The sequence below is a fragment of the Bombina bombina genome, chromosome 1, assembly GCF_027579735.1.
Source record: "Bombina bombina isolate aBomBom1 chromosome 1, aBomBom1.pri, whole genome shotgun sequence".
Classification (NCBI taxonomy): domain Eukaryota; kingdom Metazoa; phylum Chordata; class Amphibia; order Anura; family Bombinatoridae; genus Bombina; species Bombina bombina.
Window position 1 is genome coordinate 345,338,624 of NC_069499.1, and position 22,524 is coordinate 345,361,147.

Consider the following 22,524-nt stretch of genomic DNA (forward strand, 5'->3'; position numbering starts at 1 on the left):
CGAAAATGGCATTATTTTTTGCCTGTTTTTTTTTTTTCTTGGTAAAATTATTGTGAAGCATATTATTGTTTTAAGATATTTTTGTCCAATTTTAGTGTGTTACTTTCAATAAAAGTGTGGGCTTTTTTTATTGGCTCTAATTATGCAAAAAAAACAAAAAACTAAAAAAAACTAAATTTGAAAATAATTTGAGAAAAACATAATTTATGCTTACCTGATAAATTCCTTTCTCCTGTAGTGTAGTCAGTCCACGGGTCATCCATTACTTATGGAATATATCTCTTCCTAACAGGAAACTGCAAGAGAATTACCCAGCAGAGCTGCTATATAGCTCCTCCCCTCACCTATCATACTCAGTCATTCGACCAAAGCAGACGAGAAAGGAGGAACCATAGGGTACAGTGGTGACTGGAGTTTAATTAAAATTTAGACCTGCCGTAAAAACAGGGCGGGCCGTGGACTGACTACACTACAGGAGAAAGGAATTTATCAGGTAAGCATAAATTATGTTTTCTCCTGTTAAGTGTAGTCAGTCCACGGGTCATCCATTACTTATGGAATACCAATACCAAAGCTAAAGTACACGGATGAAGGGAGGGACAAGGCAGGAACATTAAACAGAAGGAACCACTGCCTGAAGTACCTTTCTCCCAAAAATAGCCTCCGACGAAGCAAAAGTGTCAAATTTGTAAAATTTTGAAAAAGTGTGAAGCGAAGACCAAGTCGCAGCCTTGCAAATCTGTTCAACAGAGGCCTCATTTTTAAAGGCCCAGGTGGAAGCCACAGCTCTAGTAGAATGAGCTGTAATCCTTTCAGGAGGCTGCTGTCCAGCAGTCTCATAGGCTAAGCGTATTATGCTACGAAGCCAAAAAGAGAGAGAGGTAGCCGAAGCCTTTTGACCTCTCCTCTGTCCAGAGTAAACGACAAACAGGGAAGAAGTTTGACGAAAATCCTTAGTTGCCTGCAAATAGAATTTCAGGGCACGGACTACGTCCAGATTATGCAAAAGTTGTTCCTTCTTTGAAGAAGGGTTAGGACACAGAGATGGAACAACAATCTCTTGATTGATATTCCTGTTAGTAACTACCTTAGGTAAGAACCCAGGTTTAGTACGCAGGACTACCTTGTCTGAATGAAAAATCAGATAAGGAGAATCACAATGTAAGGCAGATAACTCAGAGACTCTTCGAACCGAGGAAATAGCCATCAAAAACAGAACTTTCCAAGATAACAGCTTGATATCAATGGAATGAAGGGGTTCAAATGGAACGCCTTGAAGAACATTAAGAACTAAGTTTAAGCTCCACGGCGGAGCAACAGACTTAAACACAGGCTTAATCCTAGTTAAAGCCTGACAGAAAGCCTGAACGTCTGGAACTTCAGCCAGACGTTTGTGTAGAAGAATAGACAGAGCAGAAATCTGTCCCTTTAACGAACTAGTAGATAAGCCCTTTTCTAAACCCTCTTGTAGAAAGGACAATATCCTAGGAATCCTAACCTTACTCCATGAGTAACTCTTGGATTCACACCAATGTAAATATTTACGCCATATCTTATGGTAAATTTTTCTGGTAACAGGCTTCCTAGCCTGTATTAATGTATCAATAACCGACTCCGAGAAGCCACGCTTTGATAGAATCAAGCGTTCAATTTCCATGCAGTCAGCCTCAGAGAAATTAGATTTGGATGTTTGAAAGGACCCTGAATTAGAAGGTCCTGTCTCAGAGGCAGAGACCACGGTGGACAGGACGACATGTCCACTAGGTCTGCATACCAGGTCCTGCGTGGCCACGCAGGCGCTATCAGAATCACCGAAGCTCTCTCCTGTTTGATCTTGGCAATCAAACGAGGAAGCATCGGGAATGGTGGAAACACATAAGCCATGTTGAAGACCCAAGGGGCTGTCAGAGCATCTATCAGCACCGCTCACGGGTCCCTGGACCTGGATCCGTAACAAGGAAGCTTGGCGTTCTGACGAGACGCCATGAGATCCAGATCTGGTTTGCCCCAACGACGAATCAGTTGAGCAAAGACCTCCGGATGAAGCTCCCACTCCCCCGGATGAAAAGTCTGGCGACTTAGAAAATCCACCTCCCAGTTCTCCACGCCTGGGATGTAGATCGCTGACAGGTGGCAAGAGTGAGACTCTGCCCAGCGAATTATCTTTGAGACTTCCAACATCGCTAGGGAACTTCTGGTTCCCCCTTGATGGTTGATGTAAGCCACAGTCGTGATGTTGTCCGACTGAAATCTGATGAACCTCAGAGTTGCTAACTGAGGCCAAGCTAGGAGAGCATTGAATATTGCTCTTAACTCCAGAATATTTATTGGGAGGAGTTTCTCCTCCTGAGTCCATAATCCCTGAGCTTTCAGGGAATTCCAGACTGCTCCCCAGCCTAGAAGGCTGGCGTCTGTTGTTACAATCGTCCAATCTGGCCTGCGAAAGGTCATCCCCTTGGACAGATGTAGCCGAGAAAGCCACCATAGAAGAGAATCTCTGGTCTCTTGATCCAGATTTAGTAGGGGGACAAATCTGAGTAATCCCCGTTCCACTGACTTAGCATGCACAATTGCAGCGGTCTGAGATGCAGGCGCGCAAATGGTACTATGTCCATTGCCGCTACCATTAAGCCGATTACTTCCATGCACTGAGCTACTGACGGGTGTGGAATGGAGTGAAGGACACGGCAAGCATTTAGAAGTTTTAATAACCTGGCCTCTGTCAGGTAAATTTTCATCTCTACAGAATCTATAAGAGTCCCTAGAAAGGGAACTCTTGTAAGTGGTAATAGAGAACTCTTTTCCACGTTCACCTTCCACCCATGCGACCTCAGAAATGCCAGAACTATCTCTGTATGAGACTTGGCAGTTTGAAAACTTGACGCTTGTATCAGAATGTCGTCTAGGTACGGAGTCACCGCTATGCCTCGCGGTCTTAGTCCCGCCAGAAGTGATCCTAGAATTTTTGTAAAGATTCTTGGAGCCGTAGCTAATCCGAAGGGAAGAGCTACAAACTGGTAATGCCTGTCTAGGAAGGCAAATCTCAGATACCGGTAATGGTCCTTGTGAATCGGTATGTGAAGGTAGGCATCCTTTAGATCCACTGTGGTCATGTACTGACCCTCTTGGATCATGGGAAGGATGGTTCGAATAGTTTCCATTTTGAATGATGGAACTCTTAGAAATTTGTTTAGGATTTTTAAGTCCAAGATTGGCCTGAAGGTTCCCTCTTTCTTGGGAACCACAAATAGGTTTGAATAGAATCCCTGCCCGTGTTCCGTCCGCGGAACTGGGTGGATTACCCCCATTAGTAAGAGGTCTTGTACACAGCGTAGAAACGTCTCTTTCTTTATTTGGTTTGCTGATAACCTTGAAAGATGAAATCTCCCCCGTGGAGGAGAAGTTTTGAAGTCCAGGAGATATCCCTGAGATATGATCTCCAACGCCCAGGGATCCTGGACATCTCTTGCCCAAGCCTGGGTGAAGAGAGAAAGTCTGCCCCCCACTAGATCCGTTTCCGGATAGGGGGCCCTTTCTTCATGCTGTTTTGGGGGCAGCAGCAGGTTTCTTGGCCTGCTTGCCCCTGTTCCAGGACTGGTTAACTTTCCAGCCCTGTCTGTAACGAGCAACAGCTCCTTCCTGTTTTGGAGCGGAGGAAGTTGATGCTGCTCCTGCCTTGAAGTTACGAAAGGCACGAAAATTAGACTGTTTGGCCTTTGATTTGGCCCTGTCCTGAGGTAGAGCATGGCCCTTACCTCCCGTAATGTCAGCAATAATTTCTTTCAAGCCGGGCCCGAATAAGGTCTGCCCTTTGAAAGGAATATTAAGTAATTTAGATTTAGAAGTCACGTCAGCTGACCAGGATTTAAGCCATAGCGCTCTGTGCGCTTGGATGGCGAATCCGGAGTTCTTAGCCGTAAGTTTGGTTAAATGCACAACGGCATCAGAAACAAATGCGTTAGCTAGCTTAAGTGTCTTAAGCTTGTTGGTTATTTCATCCAATGGAGCTGAGCGAATGTCCTCTTCCAGAGACTCAAACCAGAATGCTGCCGCAGCAGTGACAGGCGCAATGCATACGAGGAGCTGTAAAATAAAACCTTGTTGAACAAACATTTTCTTAAGGTAACCCTCTAATTTTTTATCCATTGGATCTGAAAAGGCACAACTATCCTCCACCGGGATAGTGGTACGCTTAGCTAAAGTAGAAACTGCTCCCTACACCTTAGGGACCGTCTGCCATAAGTCTCGTGTGGTGGCGTCAATAGGAAACATTTTCCTAAATATGGGAGGAGGGGTAAAAGGCACACCCGGTCTATCCCACTCCTTGCTAATAATCTCTGTAAGCCTTTTTGGTATAGGAAATACGTCAGTACACACCGGTACCGCATAGTATCTATCCAACCTACATAATTTCTCTGGAATTGCAACCGTGTTACAATCATTCAGAGCCGCTAATACCTCCCCTAGCAATGTGCGGAGGTTCTCTAGCTTAAATTTAAAATTGGAAATCTCTGAATCCAGTCTCCCTGGATCAGATCCGTCACCCACAGAATGAAGCTCTCCATCCTCACGTTCTGCAAACTGTGACGCAGTATCTGACATGGCTCTCATCTCATCCGCGCGCTCTATCCTTAACCCAGAGCTATCGCGCTTGCCTCTTAATTCTGGCAACTTAGATAATACTTCTGTCATAACAGTAGCCATGTCTTGCAAAGTGATTTGTAAGGGCCTCCCTGATGTACTTGGCGCCACAAAATCACGCACCTCCTGAGCGGGAGGCGAAGGTACTGACACGTGAGGAGAGTTAGTCGGCATAACTTCCCCCTCGTTGTCTGGTGATAATTTCTTTACATGTAAAGATTGACTTTTATTTAAAGTAGCATCAATGCAATTAGTACACAAATTTCTATTGGGCTCCACATTGGCCTTTAAACATAGTGAACAAAGAGATTCATCTGAGTCAGACATATTTAAACAAACTAGCAATGAGACTAGCAAACTTGGAAATACTTTTCAAAATTAATTTACAAGCAATATAAAAAACGTTACTGTGCCTTTAAGAAGCACAGAAAAACTGACACAGTTGAAATAACAATGACCAAAATAGTTATAGCAACCAAATTTTCACAGTAAATGTATTAAGTTAGCAAAGGATTGCACCCACCAGCAAATGGATGATCAACCCCTTAGTACCCAAAAACGGATAACAATTATATAATTAACGTTTTTCTCACAGTCAAATACACTGTCACAGGACTGCTGTGCCTGATTACCTCCCTCAAAATGGATTTTGAAGACCCCTGAGCTCTCTAGAGACGATCTGGATCATGGAGGATGAAGTAGACAGATTGTGACTGAATTTTTACTGCACAAAAAAAGCGCTAAAATAGGCCCCTCCCACTCATATTACAACAGTGGGGAAGCTCAGAAACTGTTTCTATGCAGAAAACAAAAATGGCCATGTGGTAAAAATCATGCCCTAATAAGTTTTATCACCAAGTACCTCACAAAAACGATTAACAAGCCAGTAAACGTTTTAAACATACATTTGAAAGTTATGTATTATTATTAATAAGCCTGCTACCAGTCGCTTTTACTGCAGTTAAGGCTCATACATTATTTCAGTATTAACAGTATTTTCAGAGTCAATTCCATTCCTTAGAAAAATACATTCAGTGTACACACACACACACATCAGCCTGATACCAGTTGCTATCACTGCATTTAAGGCTGAACTTACTTTACAATGGTATCAGCAGTATTTTCTCAGTCAATTCCATTCCTCAGAAAATAAATTACTGCACATACCTCATTTGTTGCAGGGGAGCCCTGCATGCTATTCCCCTTCTCTGAAGTTACCTCACTCCTCAGATGAGAAACAGCCAGTGGATCTTAGTTACGTCTGCTAAGACCATAGAAAAAAACCCAGGCAGATTCTTCTTCTAATGCTGCCTGAGAATAAACAGCACACTCCGGTGCCATTAAAAATAACAAACTTTTGATTGTAGAAATAAACTAAGTTAAAAAAAACACCACAGATCTCTCACAGCTTCCTTTTTAGTTAGGCTGCAAGAGAATGACTGAGTATGATAGGTGAGGGGAGGAGCTATATAGCAGCTCTGCTGGGTAATTCTCTTGCAGTTTCTTGTTAGGAAGAGATATATTCCATAAGTAATGGATGACCCGTGGACTGACTACACTTAACAGGAGAAATACATTTTCGGTATCAGTTTCGGTTTTCGGCCAAGTGCATCCCGGATTTTCGGATTCAGTTTCGGTCCAGAATTTCCGTTTCGGTGCATCACTACTTATCTTGCTTTAATAAGTATTGTTATGCCTAAATTTCAGTTATAATTGTACCCACAAACGTTAATAGTAGCCATTGCATAATAACAAAATGTGTTCCCTTTTCAAAGATAACCTATAACAGAACAATCACAGCCAATACTCGTCTGTAACACACACAAGCTTGGTTTTATTATGAAAAAGCAGATTTATATAACTAAGTCATGTCACCAGTTATATTATCTTACAGAAAGAGTTCCCTTGCGTCCTTCTCCACTAATACGAAGGACGTATCGGCTTTTCTGAGCGGGCTCAGAGTTCTCCTCAGCTGACCATGCAAGCACGGTGGTTTTGGCAAAATAACGTTTTTCTTCTTGTGGCACAAATGACCAGGTTTGGGCCTGTAGGTAAAATATAAAACTGCATTATGGGTTTCCATCAGAGAAATAGATGGTACAGATTCTAAGTACATTTACTGTCCATATGAAGTTAAATAAAAAATAAAATAAATTAAATGTTTTAATGTTACAAGATGCCATACTATATTTCAAGGGCCATGAAAACTACCATCTTTACATTGCATTATCACAGTATATTCAGCAGGTGGGTGCATGTTTACTCACCACACTGGATAAAGCTGTATTAGATAAGTAGTTTCTACCACCTAGGTTAGAACAAAAATGCTAATAAAGATGTTATATTGAATAGATGTCCAAGTATAGGAAATAGCAGTCACACTGCTGGAGGCAGTCCATAAGACCACACTGCTATATTTTTACTGAGCAAATTAAAAGGAATTATCAATCATGGGCCAGGTTACAAGCGGCACACTAAATAACGGTGCTCAAAGTAAAACTTTATCACAGCGGGGTTAGCGTGCATATTACAAGTTAAACAAAAAAAAATTAGCGATCAAGCAAAAGTCCAATGCATGCTAACTTCAGGAATTCAGATACCTTGGCTGCCCTATCTTCTTCTTCCCATTGCCTTCTATGAGGCGTGTTAAACCAACACAACGTTAGCCCATCTGCGAAGTGAGTTAGAGGTACTTTCAATGTTCTTCACATAAAGGAAAATGTTCTTTTTATTTTAAAACATATATATCTCTCTCTCTATAATATATATATATATATATATATATAAAAATTTTATATATATCTATACTTATATGAATATATACACATATAGATATATATTGCATACATAGCTATTTATAAAAATATTTATTTTTAAAAAAAGTTAATTTTCTAAATGAAGAACATTGGAATGTAATGTATTTCTTTTCAAAACAAATTAAAATTAATACAAATTATATTGCATATTCCAAAGAATTTGACTGTACATATTTACACATAAATATACATATATATATATATATATACACACTCATATACATATATATATATATACTGTATATATATATATATATATATATATATATATATATATATATATATATATATTCACACACACACACACACTTAGAAATTGCAGTGAACAACATAGAAATTTGACTTTTTCCTAGTGAACTAGTAACTTTTTCCCTCTGGGCTAGTAGCTTTTAACCCCTGACTAGTAAATTATAGTGATATTTTTCCACCCCTCTATATGTTTGTGTGTGTGTGTGTGTGTATATATATATATATATATATATATATATATATATATATATATATATATATATATATATATATATATATATATATATATATACACACACACCCATACATACATACATACATACATACATACTAAAAACATTTTTACTAATATTAAGATTATATATTTTTATTAAAAAGTGTATAAATGTGTATAATCATTTATTTTAATATAGTTGTCATGTGTTTTGTGCAACTTTTTTAACCTTTACAGTTTACTTTATATCTGCAATAAATATTCAGTTTTGGCTTGCTCTTGAGCACAAACTACAAACTATTTCACCTCGTAATACCAGTGCAAATTAGTGTGATTGTGATCTCTATTGAAAGTATTGGGTGCGCTTGAGCAAAGTCAGCTGTGCTATCCCTTCCCTGGTTAATGCACTTTACAATGGACTTGTAATATCAAAGTTACGCTAATGGTATTGCCCCACTTGTAATCTGGAGAAACGTATTTTAAAATACACTATGAATTAAGAATAGATCACTATGCTAATATTGCAATAGGGGAATAGCTCACTGAGCCAAAACCTTGCTCATAATAGGAACCCATCAGAAATTTTATTTTTAAGACCATCTAGATAAACTGATGCTGCCAATAACTGTGCACTACTGTCACTCTCAGACTAAGATCTAAAGATGTATGTATATATGTATGTGTGCATGTATTTATGTACGGATTTATTCTGTATACCACTGTAAACACCAATCTACAGTAGAACATGGACAGGAAAGAATGAGCAATATTTTTTAGTACTGGGGAACAATTACATATTGGGGACAAAAAAGCATTGTTGTGGTTTTTGATTGTACCTAAGCACAAGGATTACTTCTTCAACAAGAAAACTATTTAAAAGAATCTTTGGGTTGCTGGTATTTCATATGTATGGTTTGTTTGAATACATGTCCCCTTATCTAGTTCTATGCATTTCCTCCAAGTCAGAGCACATCACATTTGTACATGGCACTCATAGTTGAATCTTATCAAAATTAAAATCGAAGGCAAACATGGTTAAAAGAATCTGTTTTACATGACACACTGCAAAATTAACACATACACATAGTAGGTACCTATTTCTTTTTTTTACATAAAACAACACACAACGTGGCTTGCACACATCTTACCATGGTTTCATTTGGTCTGATAATTCCACAGGTTGGACTAACTGAAATGAACAACCTATCTGAGTGCTGTATCTTCCACTCAAAGTGCAGAGGTAACCTAGAGCAATTTTTTATCGTGTAAGAGCGTTCACATTGGGTCCCCACACAGGTTGGCCTAAAAAACAGCTTTGCCTCATTTTCCAGCTGGATCTGAGGGATTTCAGCGCGAGAGAAAAGCACAATTTCCTATGTGACAAAGAAAATAATAAAAACAGACTATGAGACATGCATAATACAGAATAATTTATAACAATAAAGGGCATGCTTACTTAATTAAATGGGGCATTAAACACCTTGTAAATACAAGACAATTCGGTTGTGCTGCAATAGAATAACATATAAGCCAAGGCTAAACCAAATAACATCTTGTTTGCTGCAATTGTTTTTCAGTAGCCAAACTCAACACACCAGTTGCTTCATGAGGAGTTGCCAATCTGGGCTTAAGTCTGCAAACAATAAGGCTAGTCATGATCATATAGTTAGAAGAAAGTGCATTGTTTTCCAGTTGCTATCAATTAATTAGGAAAATATATGTAGCAGGGTTAGCCTTGATAAATCAGTAGGGTACATTTCAAGTTTAGAGCATTAGATAATCCACAAATTTCATAGCTACATGAAAAAAAGTGACAACATAAATAAGGAAAGTATATTGCAAAGTTGCTTTTTATGCATAATTAACATTGTATATAAAAATCTCAAGATGTTTATTCTCTCTTTAAACAGAGTCCCACACAACTGGAGGGCAACTTAAAAATCAGAACCCTATCCCCTGAAAGCACATGAGATTTCTACTCTTAAAGGGACAGTGTAGTCCAAAATAAACTTTCATGATTCAGATAGGGCATGCAATTTTAAACAATTTTCCAATTTACTTTTATCACCAAAATTGCTTTGTTCTCTTGGTATGCTTAGTTGAAAGCTCAACCTAGGAGGTTCTTATGCTAATTTCTTAGACCTTGAAGGCCACCTCTTTTCAGAATGCATTTTAACAGTTTTTCACCACTAGAGGGTGTTAGTTCATGTTTTTCATATAGATAACACTGTGCCCATGCACGTGAAGTTATCTGGGAGCAGGCACTGATTGGCTAAACTGCAAGTCTGTCAAAAGAGCTGAAACAACCTGTGATACAAGATAATCACAGGTTAAAAATATATTAATATAACTGTGTTGGTTATGCAAAACTGGGGAATGGGTAATAAAGGGATTATCTATCTTTTAAAACAATACAAATTCTGGTGTAGACTGACCCTTTAAGAACTACAGATTTCAAGTTTCTCTAGAACACTGGTTTTCAAACCTGTCCTCAGGCCTCCCTAAGAGGTTACATTTTGAGGATATCTGAACTGGTTCACATGTGAAATAATCAGCTGATTAGTAACCATGGTTATAAAACTGCTCTCATCAGAGGTAATCCTTTAGGCCGGGGGAGGACTAAAGACAGGTTTGAAAACCAGTGCTCTAGATGTTGCTGGTAGATTTAAATCTTAAAAGGATTTTTTTTTTTAATAAATGTCCCAGCTATAAAAATACGAAATCAGATATGTTATGTCTCCTCTTTCCAATTAATCATAACCAAAATTACTATCTACTAATTGCACATCAAAAGCAATTACTTAACCCCTTAAGGACGCATGTCGTATAGGGTACGTCGCACACAACCTGGTCTTTAAAGACCAGCGACGTACCCTGTACGACATTAGGGGTTTAAAGCGTCTGGAAGCGATCCTGATTGCTTCCAGCCTCTTTCCGGTTATTGCAGTGATGCCTCGATATCGAGGCATCCTGAAATGACACCCCTTGGCCATCCGATACAGAGAGAGCCACTCTGTGGCCCTCTCTGCACCGGACATCGATGGCCGGTATCGTTGGTGGGTGGGAGCTTCAGTTGGAGGTGGGTGGGCGGCCATCGATGCGAGCTATGACGTGGAGGGGGGCGGGATCGTGGGTGGCACATTTTTTTAGTAAACTGGGTACTGGCCGACAGCTGCCAGTACCCAAGATGGCTACCAATAAGGTAGAGGGGGGGTTAGAGAGCTGTTTGGGGGGGGGGGTCAGGGAGGTTGGGGCCTAAGGGGGGATCCTACACATCAGCATATGTAAATATGTGAAATACCTTTTATTTAAGTACTGGCAGACTTTCTGCCAGTACTTAAGATGGCGGGGACAATTGTGGGGTGGGGGAGGGAAGAAAGCTGTTTGGGAGGGATCAGGGTGTGTGATGTGTCAGGTGGGAGGCTGATGTCTACATTAAAGCTAAAATTAACCCTGAAGCTCCCTACAAGCTACCTAATTAACCCCTTCACTGCTAGACATAATACACGTGTGATGCGCAGCGGTATTTAGCGGTCTTCTAATTACCAAAAAGCAACGCCAAAGCCATATATGTCTGCTATTTCTGAACAAAGGGGATCCCAGAGAAGCTTTTACAACCATTTGTGCCATAATTGCACAAGCTGTTTGCAAATAATTTCAGTGAGAAACCTAATATTGTGAAAAATGTAATTTTTTTTTAATTTGATCGCATTTGACGGTGAAATGGTGGCATGAAATATACCAAGATGGGCCTATATCAATACTTGGGGTTGTCTTCTAAACTAAAGCTAAAATTAACCCTAGAAGCTCCCTAATTAACCCCTTCACTGCTGGGCATAATACACGTGTGGTGCGCAGTGGCATTTAGCGGCCTTCTAATTACCAAAAAGCAACGCCAAAGCCATATATGTCTGCTATTTCTGAACAAAGGGGAACCCAGAGAAGCGTTTACAACCATTTATGCCATAATTGCACAAGTTGTTTGCAAATAATTTCAGTGAGAAATCTAAAGTTTGTGAAAAAATTTGTGAAAAAGTGAACAATTTTTTTTATTTGATCTCATTTGGCGGTGAAATGATAGCATGAAATATACCAAAATGGGCCTAGATCAATACTTTGGGATGTCTTCTAAAAAAAAATATATACATGTCAAGGGATATTCAGGGATTCCTGAAAGATATCAGTGTCCCAATGTAACTAGCGCTAATATTGAAAAAAAGTGGTTTGGATATAGCAAAGTACTACTTGTACTTATTGCCCTATAACTTGCAAAAAAAGCAAAGAACATGTAAAGATTGGGCATTTCTAAACTCAGGACAAAATTTAGAAACTATTTAGAATGGGTGTTTTTTTGGAGGTTGTAGATGTGTAACAGATTTTGGGGGTCAAAGTTAGAAAAAGTGTGTTTTTTTCCATTGTTTCCTCATATTTTATATTTTTTTTATAGTATATTAGAAGATATGATGAAAATAATGGTATCTTTAGAAAGTCCATTTAATGGCGAGAAAAACGGTATATAATATGTGTGGGTAAAGTAAATGAGTAAGAGGAAAATTAGAGCTAAACACAAACACCGCTGAAATGTAAAAATAGCCCTGGTCCTTAAGGGAAAGAAATTGAAAAATGGCCTTGTCCTTAAGGGAAACTGAACCCAATTTTTTTCTTTCATGATTCAGATAGAGTGTGCAATTTTAAGCAACTTTATAATTTACTCCTATTATCAAATTGTATTCATTCTCTTGGTATCTTTATTTGAAAAGCAAGAATGTAAGTTTAGATGCTGGCCCATTTTTGGTGAACAACCTGGGTTGTTCTTGCTGATTGGTGGATAAATTCACCCACCAATAAACAAGTGCTGTCCAGGTCTGAAACAAAAAAAATAGCTTAGATGCCTTATTTTTCAAATAAAGATAGCAAGAAAACGAAGAAAAATGAATAATAGGAGTAAATTAAAAAGTTGCTTAAAATTACATGCTCTATCTGAATCACAAAATAAAAAATTTGGGTTCAGTGTCCCTTTAAGAACTGCACTTGCAAGTCTTTTTTTAAGTACTTATTTTTATTTAAAAAAAATATATACTTTGCATACAACAAAGAGCCTCAAGAGCATCTGTTACCACAATAACAAAACAGAAATATTCACTTTAAGACACTGGGAAGATAACGTATTCTCCAAGACATCATAATAGTAGCACTTTAAATATATTTGCCCTCGATGTCAGCAGGATCATTAAAATGAAACCCACAAAATTTATTTCACGATTCAGATAGAGGTTACAATTTTTAATAACTTTCTAATTTACTTCTATTATCTAATTTGTGTCATTCTCTTGGTATCATTTGTTGAAGGAGCACTCGTTTCTAACTGAACACATGGGTGAGCCAATGACATTCGGTATATATATATATGCAGCCTCCAATCAGCAGCTAGAACCTATGTTCTTTGCTGCTCCTGAGCTTACCTAGATAAACCTTTCAGCAAAGCATAACAAGAGAAGGAAGCAAATTAAATAATAGAAGTAAATTGGAAAGTTGTTTAAAATTGTATGAAAGAAACATTTTGGGTTTCATGTCCCTTTAAGTAAGTAGAACAATAAATGGCAATAGCTAAAATTATCTCTCCCATTTCAACAAGCTCTCTATTTAGTGATCCCACACTCCCTATACTACCCCTATTAAATAGCAACAAATAAATAATAGACTAGACGTCTTTTCTTCAGGGATAACACATAGAAGTAGCGAGATAAGGAGAAAACGTGAAAAATGGCTAAATGTCAAACATGTGGGGGACAAAGAAAAAAGAAGGTAAGAAGGGGTGCAAAACATATACTTGTGAGACTTGCAGGCAGGGCTGGCCAGCAAAGGGGGAGAAGTGAATTTCCTCAGGCTGCTTCAGTATATTCACAGAAAACAACTTAATAGCATAATTCTAACACTTCTATAGAACATATTCTTTATTTACCATCTAAAGAGAATTACAAATACAAACAGAAAGGCAATAAAAGGGTATGGGCTGTAAAAATACCACTTATATAGCACTTATATTATGACTTTGGTAAGTGCTTCCATTGGTTGTTTTCTGTTCCTTTCAGTGTTTTGGTAAAGAAAAAAAATCAAACCTCTAACAGAATTGTTCATGGCAATTCACATCAGAAGATAGATAATTAAAGGGACAGTCTACACCAGAATTTCTATTGTTTAAAAAGAAAGATAATCCCTTTTTTACCCATTCCCCAGTTTTGCATAACCAACACAGTTATATTTATATATATTTTACCTGCAAACTGCCCCTTTATTTCAGTTCTTTTGACAGACTTGCAGTTTAGCCAATCAGTGATAGCTCAGAGGTAACTTCATGTGCATGAGCATAATTTATGTAAGAATTTACCTGATAAATGAATTTCTTCATGAGCTAGTGACGTATGGGATATACATTCCTACCAGGAGGGGCAAAGTTTCCCAAACCTCAAAATGCCTATAAATACACCCCCCCACCACACCCACAATTCAGTTTAACGAATAGCCAAGAAGTGGGGTGATAAGAAAGGAGCGAAAGCATCAACAAGGAATTGTAATAATTGTGCTTTATACAAAAAAATCATAACCACCATAAAAAGGATGGGCCTCATGGACTCTTGCCAATATGAAAGAAATTAATTTATCAGGTAAATTCTTACATAAATTATGTTTTCTTTCATGTAATTGGCAAGAGTCCATGAGCTAGTGACGTATGGGATAGCAAATACCCAAGATGTGGAACTCCACGCAAGAGTCACTAGAGAGGGAGGGATAAAAATAAAGACAGCCAGTTCCGCTGAAAAAATAATCCACAACCCAAATCAAAAGTTTTAATCATATAATGAAAAAAACTGAAAATATAAGCAGAAGAATCAAACTGAAAAAGCTGCCTGAAGTATTTTTCTACCAAAAACTGCTTCTGAAGAAGAGAAAACATCAAAATGGTAGAATTTAGGAAAAAGTAAGCAAAGAAGATCAAGTTACTGCTTTGCAAATCTGATCAACAGAAGCTTCATTCTTAAAAACCCAGGAAGTGGAAACTGACCTAGTAGAATGAGCCGTAATCCTCTGAGGCAGGGAATTACCCGACTCCAAATAAGCATGATGAATCAAAAGCTTTAACCAAGATGCCAAAGAAATGGCAGAAGCCTTCTGACCTTTCCTAGAACTGGAAAAGATAACAAATAGACTAGAAATCTTCTTGAAAACTTTAGTAGTTTCAACATATTTTGAAGCTCTTACCACATCCAAAGAATGTAAGGATCTCTCCAGAGAATTCTTAGGATTAGGACACAAAGAAGGGACAACAATTTCTCTACTAATGTTGTTAAAGTTCACAACTTTAGGTAAAAATGTAAACGAAGTCCGCAAAAGCCGCCTTATCCTGATGAAAAATCAGAAAAGGAGACTCACAAGAAAGAGCAGATAAAACAGAAATTATTCTAGCAGAAGAGATGGCCAAAAGGAACAACACTTTCCAAGAAAGTAATTTAATGTCCAGAAAATGCATAGGCTCAAACGGAGCCTTCAAAACCAAATTAAGACTCCAAGGAGGAGAAATTGATTTAATGACAGGCTTGATACGAACCAAAGCCTGTACAAAACAATAAATATCAGGAAGTTTAGCAATTTTTCTGTGGAACAGAACAGAAAGAGCAGACAAACCCTTATCTAAATCATCCTGAAGAAACTGAAAAATTCTAGGAATTTTAAAAGAATGCCAAGAGAATTTATGAGAAGAACACCATGATATGTAAGTCTTCCAAACTCGATAATAAATCTTTCTAGACACAGATTTACAAGCCTGCAACATAGTTTTAATCAGAGAAACTTCTATGACTAAGCAATCAAACTCCAAACCATCAAATTAAATTATTTGAGATCCTGATGGAAAAACAAACCTTGAGATATAAGGTCTGGCCTTAATGGAAATGGCCAAGGTTGGCAACTGAACATCCGAACAAGATCCACATACCAAAACCTGAGCGGCCATGCTAGAGCCACAAGCAGCACAAACAATTGCTCCATGATTTTGAAAATCACTCTTGGAAGAAGAACTAGAGGCGGAAAAATATAGGCAGGTTTATAACTCCAAGGAAGTGTCAATGCATCCACTGCTTCCGCCTGAGGATCCCTGGACCTAGATAGGTACCTGGGAAGTTTCTTGTTTAGATGAAATACCATCAGATCTATTTCTGGAAGCCCGCACATCTGAACAACTTGAAAAAAAAGACATCTGGGTGAAGAGACCATTCTCCCGTATGTAAAGCTTGATGACAAAGATAATCCGCTTCCCAATTGTCTATACCTGGGAATGGACCGCAGAAATTAGACAGGAGCCGGATTTTGCCCAAGCAAGTATCCAAAATACTTCTTTCATAGCCTGAGGACTGAGAGTCCCACCCTAATGATTGACATACGCCACAGTTGTGACATTGTCTGTCTGAAAACCAATAAACGTCTCTTCAAATAGAAGCCAAAACTGAAGAACTCTGAGAATCGCATGGAATTCCAAAATATTGATAGATAATCTCGCCTCTTGAGATTTCCAAACCCCATGTGCTGTCAGAGATCCCCAGACAGCTTCCCAACCTAAAAGACTCGCATCTGTTGTGATCACGGTCCAGGTTGGATGAACCAAAGAGACCCATAGAATTATACGATGGTGATCTAACCACCAAGTCAGAGATAGTTGAATATTGGGATTCAAGGATATTAAATGTGATATCCTAGAATAATCCCTGCACCATTAATTCAGCATTAAAAACTGGAGAGGTTTCATATGAAAATGAGCAAAGAGACACAATCTATCTGGAAATCTAAAAAAGGTGACCTTTGTCTTGAGGAATCAAGCAACTTTTGGTAAAATGATCCTCCAACCATGTCCTTGAAGAAACAACAGAAGTTGAAACGTATGAGATTCTGCAGAACGAAAAGACTGAGCAAATACCACGATATCGTCCAAATAAGGAAACACCGAGAACCTTATGAAAAGATTCCTAGAGCTGTCGCTAGGCCAGAAAGGAAAAGCAACAAATTGGTAATACTTGTCTAAAAAAGAGAATCTCAGAAAATGAAAATAATCTGAATGAAAACAGAATATGAAGATATGCCTCATGTAAGTCTATTGTAGGCAAATAATGCCCTTGCTGACCAAAAGGCAGAATAGACCATATAAACACCATTCTGAAAGATGGTACTCTTACATGACAATTCAAAAAGATTTTCTATCTTTGGTACAATGAATAGTTCTGAACAAAACCCCAGACCCCATTCCTGAAATGGAAATGGTATGAATACCCCAGATAACTCCAGATCTGAAACAAACTTCAGGAAAGTCTGAGCCTTTACTGGAATAGCTGGAATATGCTAGATAGAAAAAGACTTCTCACAGGCGGTCTTACTCTGAATCCTATTCTGTACCCCAATCTAAGAAGTTTGGACCGAATTGAACCAAACAACTTTAGAAAAGTCTTAACCTGCCCTTTACAAGCTAAGCTGGAATAAGGGCCACACCTTCATGCAACTTTGGGGGCTGACTTTGATCTTTCAAATGGCTTGAATTCATTCCATTTTGAAGAAAGCTTCCAATAAGAAACATGTTACTTGGGGAAGAATTAGGATTCGGTTCCTTATTAAGAACAAAAACTAATATAAGCTTAAGATTTACTCTTAGAATTTAATCTTGAAGCAAAAAAACTCCCTTTCCCAGAGTAACAGTTGAAAGTATTGAATCCAATTGTGAACCAAATAATTTATTACCTTGGAAAAATAGAAATCTGAATTTTAGAAATCAAATTAGCATTCCAAGATTTAAGTCACAAAGTTCTTCTAGCTAAAATAGCTAAAGACATAGATTTAACCTCAATTGTGAAAATATCAAAAAAAGACATCACAAATGAAATTATTAGCATGTTGAATCAAACTAAACAATGCTAAACAAATCATAATCCGATATTTGATGCGCTAAAGTATCCAACCAAAAAGTTGAAGCAGTTGCAACACCAGCCAAATAAATTGCAGGCCTAAGAAAAGGACCTGAAAATAAAATAATTTTCCTTAGATAAGATACAAGTTTCCCATCTGAAGGAACTTAAAAATAAATACTATTTTCCATAGGAATAGTATTATATTTAGCAAGAGTAGAGATAGCCCCATTAACTTTGGGGATCTTTCCCCAAACTCAAAACTAACTGCTGGCAAAAGGATACAATTTAAAAACCTTAAAGAAGGAATAAAAGAAGTCCCAGGCCTATTCTATTACCTAGTATCTGGAACTGGAAAAAAACCTCTGAAGAAACCACAGGAGGTTAATAAGCAGAATTTAAATGTTAGCTAGTCTTAAAATCAAAAGGACTAGTCTCCTCAATATCCAATATAATCAACACCTTTTCAACAAAGAACGAATGCACTCTATTTAAAAGTAAAAAAGTAGATTTGTTAGTGTCAATATCTGATGAAGGATATTCTGAAAGAGATAAATCATCATCAAAGAAGGATAATTTAGTATGTTGTCGGTCATTTGAAAATTCATCAACTAAATGAGAAGTTTAAAAAAGACCTTTACATTTTATTAGAAGGCGGGATGGCAGACAAAGCCTTTAGAATAGAATCAGAAAAAGATTCTTATAAATTCCTAGGTATATCTTGTACATTAGATGTTAAAAGAATAGCAATAGATAATGCATTAATACTGATGGACTCTGCATGTAAAAGTTTATCATGATAACTTATACAAACCATAGCTAAAGACAAAAATTCATAACTTTAAAATAAATTAATTTAGCTTTGGTAGGACTGATATCAGTCATCAGGAATCCAACAGTGTTTTCTGGTACAGGAACAGTTTTTGAGATATCTTGCAAATGTAAGAGAAAAAAACAACATATAAAGCAAAATATCAATTTCCTTAAATGACAGTTTCAGGAATGGGAAAAAAAATGCAAACAAAATAAGCCTCTGAAAACCAGAAGCAGAATGAAATAAAGACTGAAATAATGTCAGAAATCTGGCGCCAAATATGACGCCCACAACTGACAAAATATTTTATGGCGCCAAGAATATCTGCAACAAACACAAGCGTCATAGATGACGCAACTATGAAAATTCTCAGCGCCAACTAAGACGCCGGAAATGACGAAAATACATCAACAAACGTAATTCTTGCGCCAAAAGTCTCACGCCAAGAATGAAGCAATAAATTATAGCATTTTGCGCACCCGCGAGCCTAACTGCCCGCAATTTAGAAAGAAAGTCAATTTGAAAATTCCAGGTAAGAATTTTTTTTTTTATTTTTTTTTTTAATATGCATTTCCCAAAATGAAACTGACAGCCTGCAAAAAGGAAATATACTGATAAACCTGAATCATGGCAAATATAAGTACAAACATTATATTTAGAACTTTACAAATAAAGTGCCAAACCATAGCTGAAAGTGTCTAAATAAAGGAAAACCTACTTACCAAAAGACACTCATCTACATAAAGTAGATAGCCAAACCAGTACTGAAACGAGAATCAGCAGAGGTAATGGTATATAAGAGTATATCGTCGATCTGAAAAGGGAGGTAGGAGATGAATCTCTACGACCGATAACAGAGAACCTATGAAATAGATCCCCGTTAGGATGACCATTGCATTCAATAGGTAATACTCCCTTCACATCCCTCTGTCATTCACTGCACTCTGAGAGGAACTGGGCTTCAGCATGCTGAGAAGCGCATATCAACGTAGAAATCTAGCACAAACTTACTTCACCACCTCCATAGGAGGCAAAGTTTGTAAAACTGAATTGTGGGTGTGGTGGGGGGTTTATTTATAGGCATTTTGAGGTTTGGGAAACTTTGCCCCTCCTGGTAGGAATGTATATCCCATACGTCACTAGCTGATGGACTCTTGCCAATTACATGAAAGAAACATGAACTAACACCCGCTAGTGGTGAATAACCTATTAAAATGCATTCTTAAGAGGCGGCCTTCAAGGTCTAAGAAATTAGGATATGAACCTCCTAGGTTAAGCTTTCAACTAAGAATACCAAGAGTACAAAGCAAAAATTGGTGTAAAAGTAAATTGTTTAATATTACATGCTCTATCTGAATCATGAAAGTTTGTTTTGGACTAGACTGTCCCTTTAAAGTGAAGGTAAACTTTGATGAATGAAAGCCCGTTTTTGTAAAATACTATTAAAAACAGGGGCACTTTCATTCATCAAAGTTTAGAAAGCAGATTTTTTTGATTAAAAACTTACCTTTGTTTTTTTCACAGCCAGAGCAGCTTCCCCCACCCAGAGATCCTCTCTTCACACATCAGCAATGACTAATCCAGCTTCCTTTAATCACGGCTTTCCCTCAGGCCATGCCGTGATTGGAGGAAGCTGAATTAGTCATTGATGACATGTGAAGAGATGATCTCCGGATGGGGGAAGCTGCTCTGGCTGTGAAAAAAAAACAAAGGTAAGTTTTTAATCAAAACATCTGCTTTCTAAACTTTGATGAATGAAAGTGCCCCTGTTTTTAATAGTATTTTTTAAAAAAAAACGGCTTTCTTTCATCAAAGTTTACCTTCACTTTAAATTAACACTGTGGGGTTACTCTGTGAATGTATTGAATAAGTGAATTAACCCCTTAGTGACCAGAGCACTTTTCCATTTTCTGTCCGTTTGGGACCAAGGCTATTTTTACATTTCTGCGGTGTTTGTGTTTAGCTGAAATTTTCCTCTTACTCATTTACTGTACCCACACATATTATATACCGTTTTTCTCGCCATTAAATGGACTTTCTAAAAATACCATTATTTTCATCATATCTTATCATTTACTATAAAAAAAATTATAAAATATGAGGAAAAATGGAAAAAAACACACTTTTTCTAACTTTGAACCCCAAAATCTGTTACACATCTACAACCACCAAAAAACACCCATGCTAAATTGTTTCTAAATTTTGTCCTGAGTTTAGAAATACCCAATGTTTACATCTTCTTTGCTTTTTTTGTAACTTATAGGGCCATAAATACAAGTAGCACTTTGCTATTTCCAAACCATTATTTTTCAAAATTAGCGCTAGTTACATTAGAACACTAATATCTTTCAGGAATCCTTGAATATCCATTGACATGTATATATTTTTTTTTAGAAGACATCCCAAATTATTGATCTAGGCCCATTTTGGTATATTTCATGCCACCATTTCACCGCCAAATGCGATCAAATACAAAAAATTGTTCACTTTTTCACAAATTTTTTCACAAACTTTCAGTTTCTCACTGAAATTATTTACTAACAGCTTGTGCAATTATGGCATAAATGGTTGTAAATTCTTCTCTGGGATCCCCTTTGTTCAGAAATAGCAGACATATATGGCTTTGGCATTGCTTTTTGGTAATTAGAAGGCCGCTAAATGCCACTGCGCACCACGCGTGTATTATGCCCAGCAGTGAAGGGGTTAATTAGGGAGCATGTAAGGAGCTTTTTGGGGTAATTTTAGCTTTAGTGTAGTGTAGTAGACAACCCCAAGTATTGATCTAGGCCCATTTTGGTATATTTCATGCCACCATTTCACCGCCAAATGCGATCAAATTAAAAAAAACGTAAAATTTTTCACAATTTTAGGTTTCTCACTGAAATAATTTACAAACAGCTTGTGCAATTATGGCACAAATGGTTGTAAATGCTTCTCTGGGATCCCCTTTGTTCAGAAATAGCAGACATATATGACTTTGGAGTTGCTTTTTGGTAATTAGAATGCTGCTAAATGGCGCTGCGCATCACACGTGTATTATGGCTAGCAGTGAAGGGGTTAATTAGGTAGCTTGTAGGGAGCTTGCAGGGTTAATTTTAGCTTTAGTGTAAAGATCAGCCTCCCACCTGAAACATCAGACCCCCTGATCCCTCCCAAACATCTCTCTTCCCTCCCCTACCCCACAAATGTCCCCGCCATCTTAAGTACTGGCAGAAACTCTGCCAGTACTAAAATAAAAGGTATATTTGGGCTTTTTTGTGCATTTTTTGTTAGCATATTTACATATGCTTCTGTGTAGGGATCCCCCTTAGCCCCCAACCTCACTGATCCCCCACTAAATAGCTCTCTAACCCTCCCCCTCTGACTTAATGTGCGCCATCTTGGGTACTGGCAGCTGTCTGCCAGTACCCAGTTTAGTGAAAAAAAATGCTTTTTTTTTAATAAAATATGTCCCTTTTCTGTAGTGTAGCTTTCCCCCCCCCCAAGACCAACCCCCCACCCCTTCCAGATCCCTTAGATGTTTTTTAAAAAAAGTTTATTTATTTTTTTTTTTACTTTTCCTTTTCTACTTTTCTGTAGTGTAGCGGTTCCCACCCGCTCCCGCCCCGTGCACGCGCCCGCCCGCCACCCCCCGTGCACGCGCGCGCGCCCGTGCGCACCCCCGACGATCACGATCCCGATCCCGCCCCCCGTGACGTCACGCGCATACCGATGGCCGCCCACCCGCCTCCCAATTCGGCTCCCACCCACCAACGATACCGGCCATCGATGTCCGGTGCAGAGAGGGCCACAGAGTGGCTCTCTCTGCATCGGATGGCCATGTATGGTTATTGCAGGATGCCTCCA

At 38.2% G+C, this 22,524-nt stretch overlaps 1 protein-coding gene across 1 annotated transcript in view; it reads right to left on the minus strand.

Annotated features, from left to right (window-relative positions):
- The window catches only part of CFAP65 (cilia and flagella associated protein 65), a 384,606-nt gene that overhangs the window by 268,490 nt on the left and 93,592 nt on the right, over positions 1-22,524 (minus strand). The window contains exons 14-15 of the mRNA XM_053698151.1: positions 9,069-9,293; positions 6,534-6,686 (exon numbers count right to left, since the gene is read on the minus strand). Coding sequence (XP_053554126.1) covers positions 6,534-6,686; positions 9,069-9,293 — 378 coding nt within the window. The remainder of the gene's footprint in view (positions 1-6,533; positions 6,687-9,068; positions 9,294-22,524) is intronic.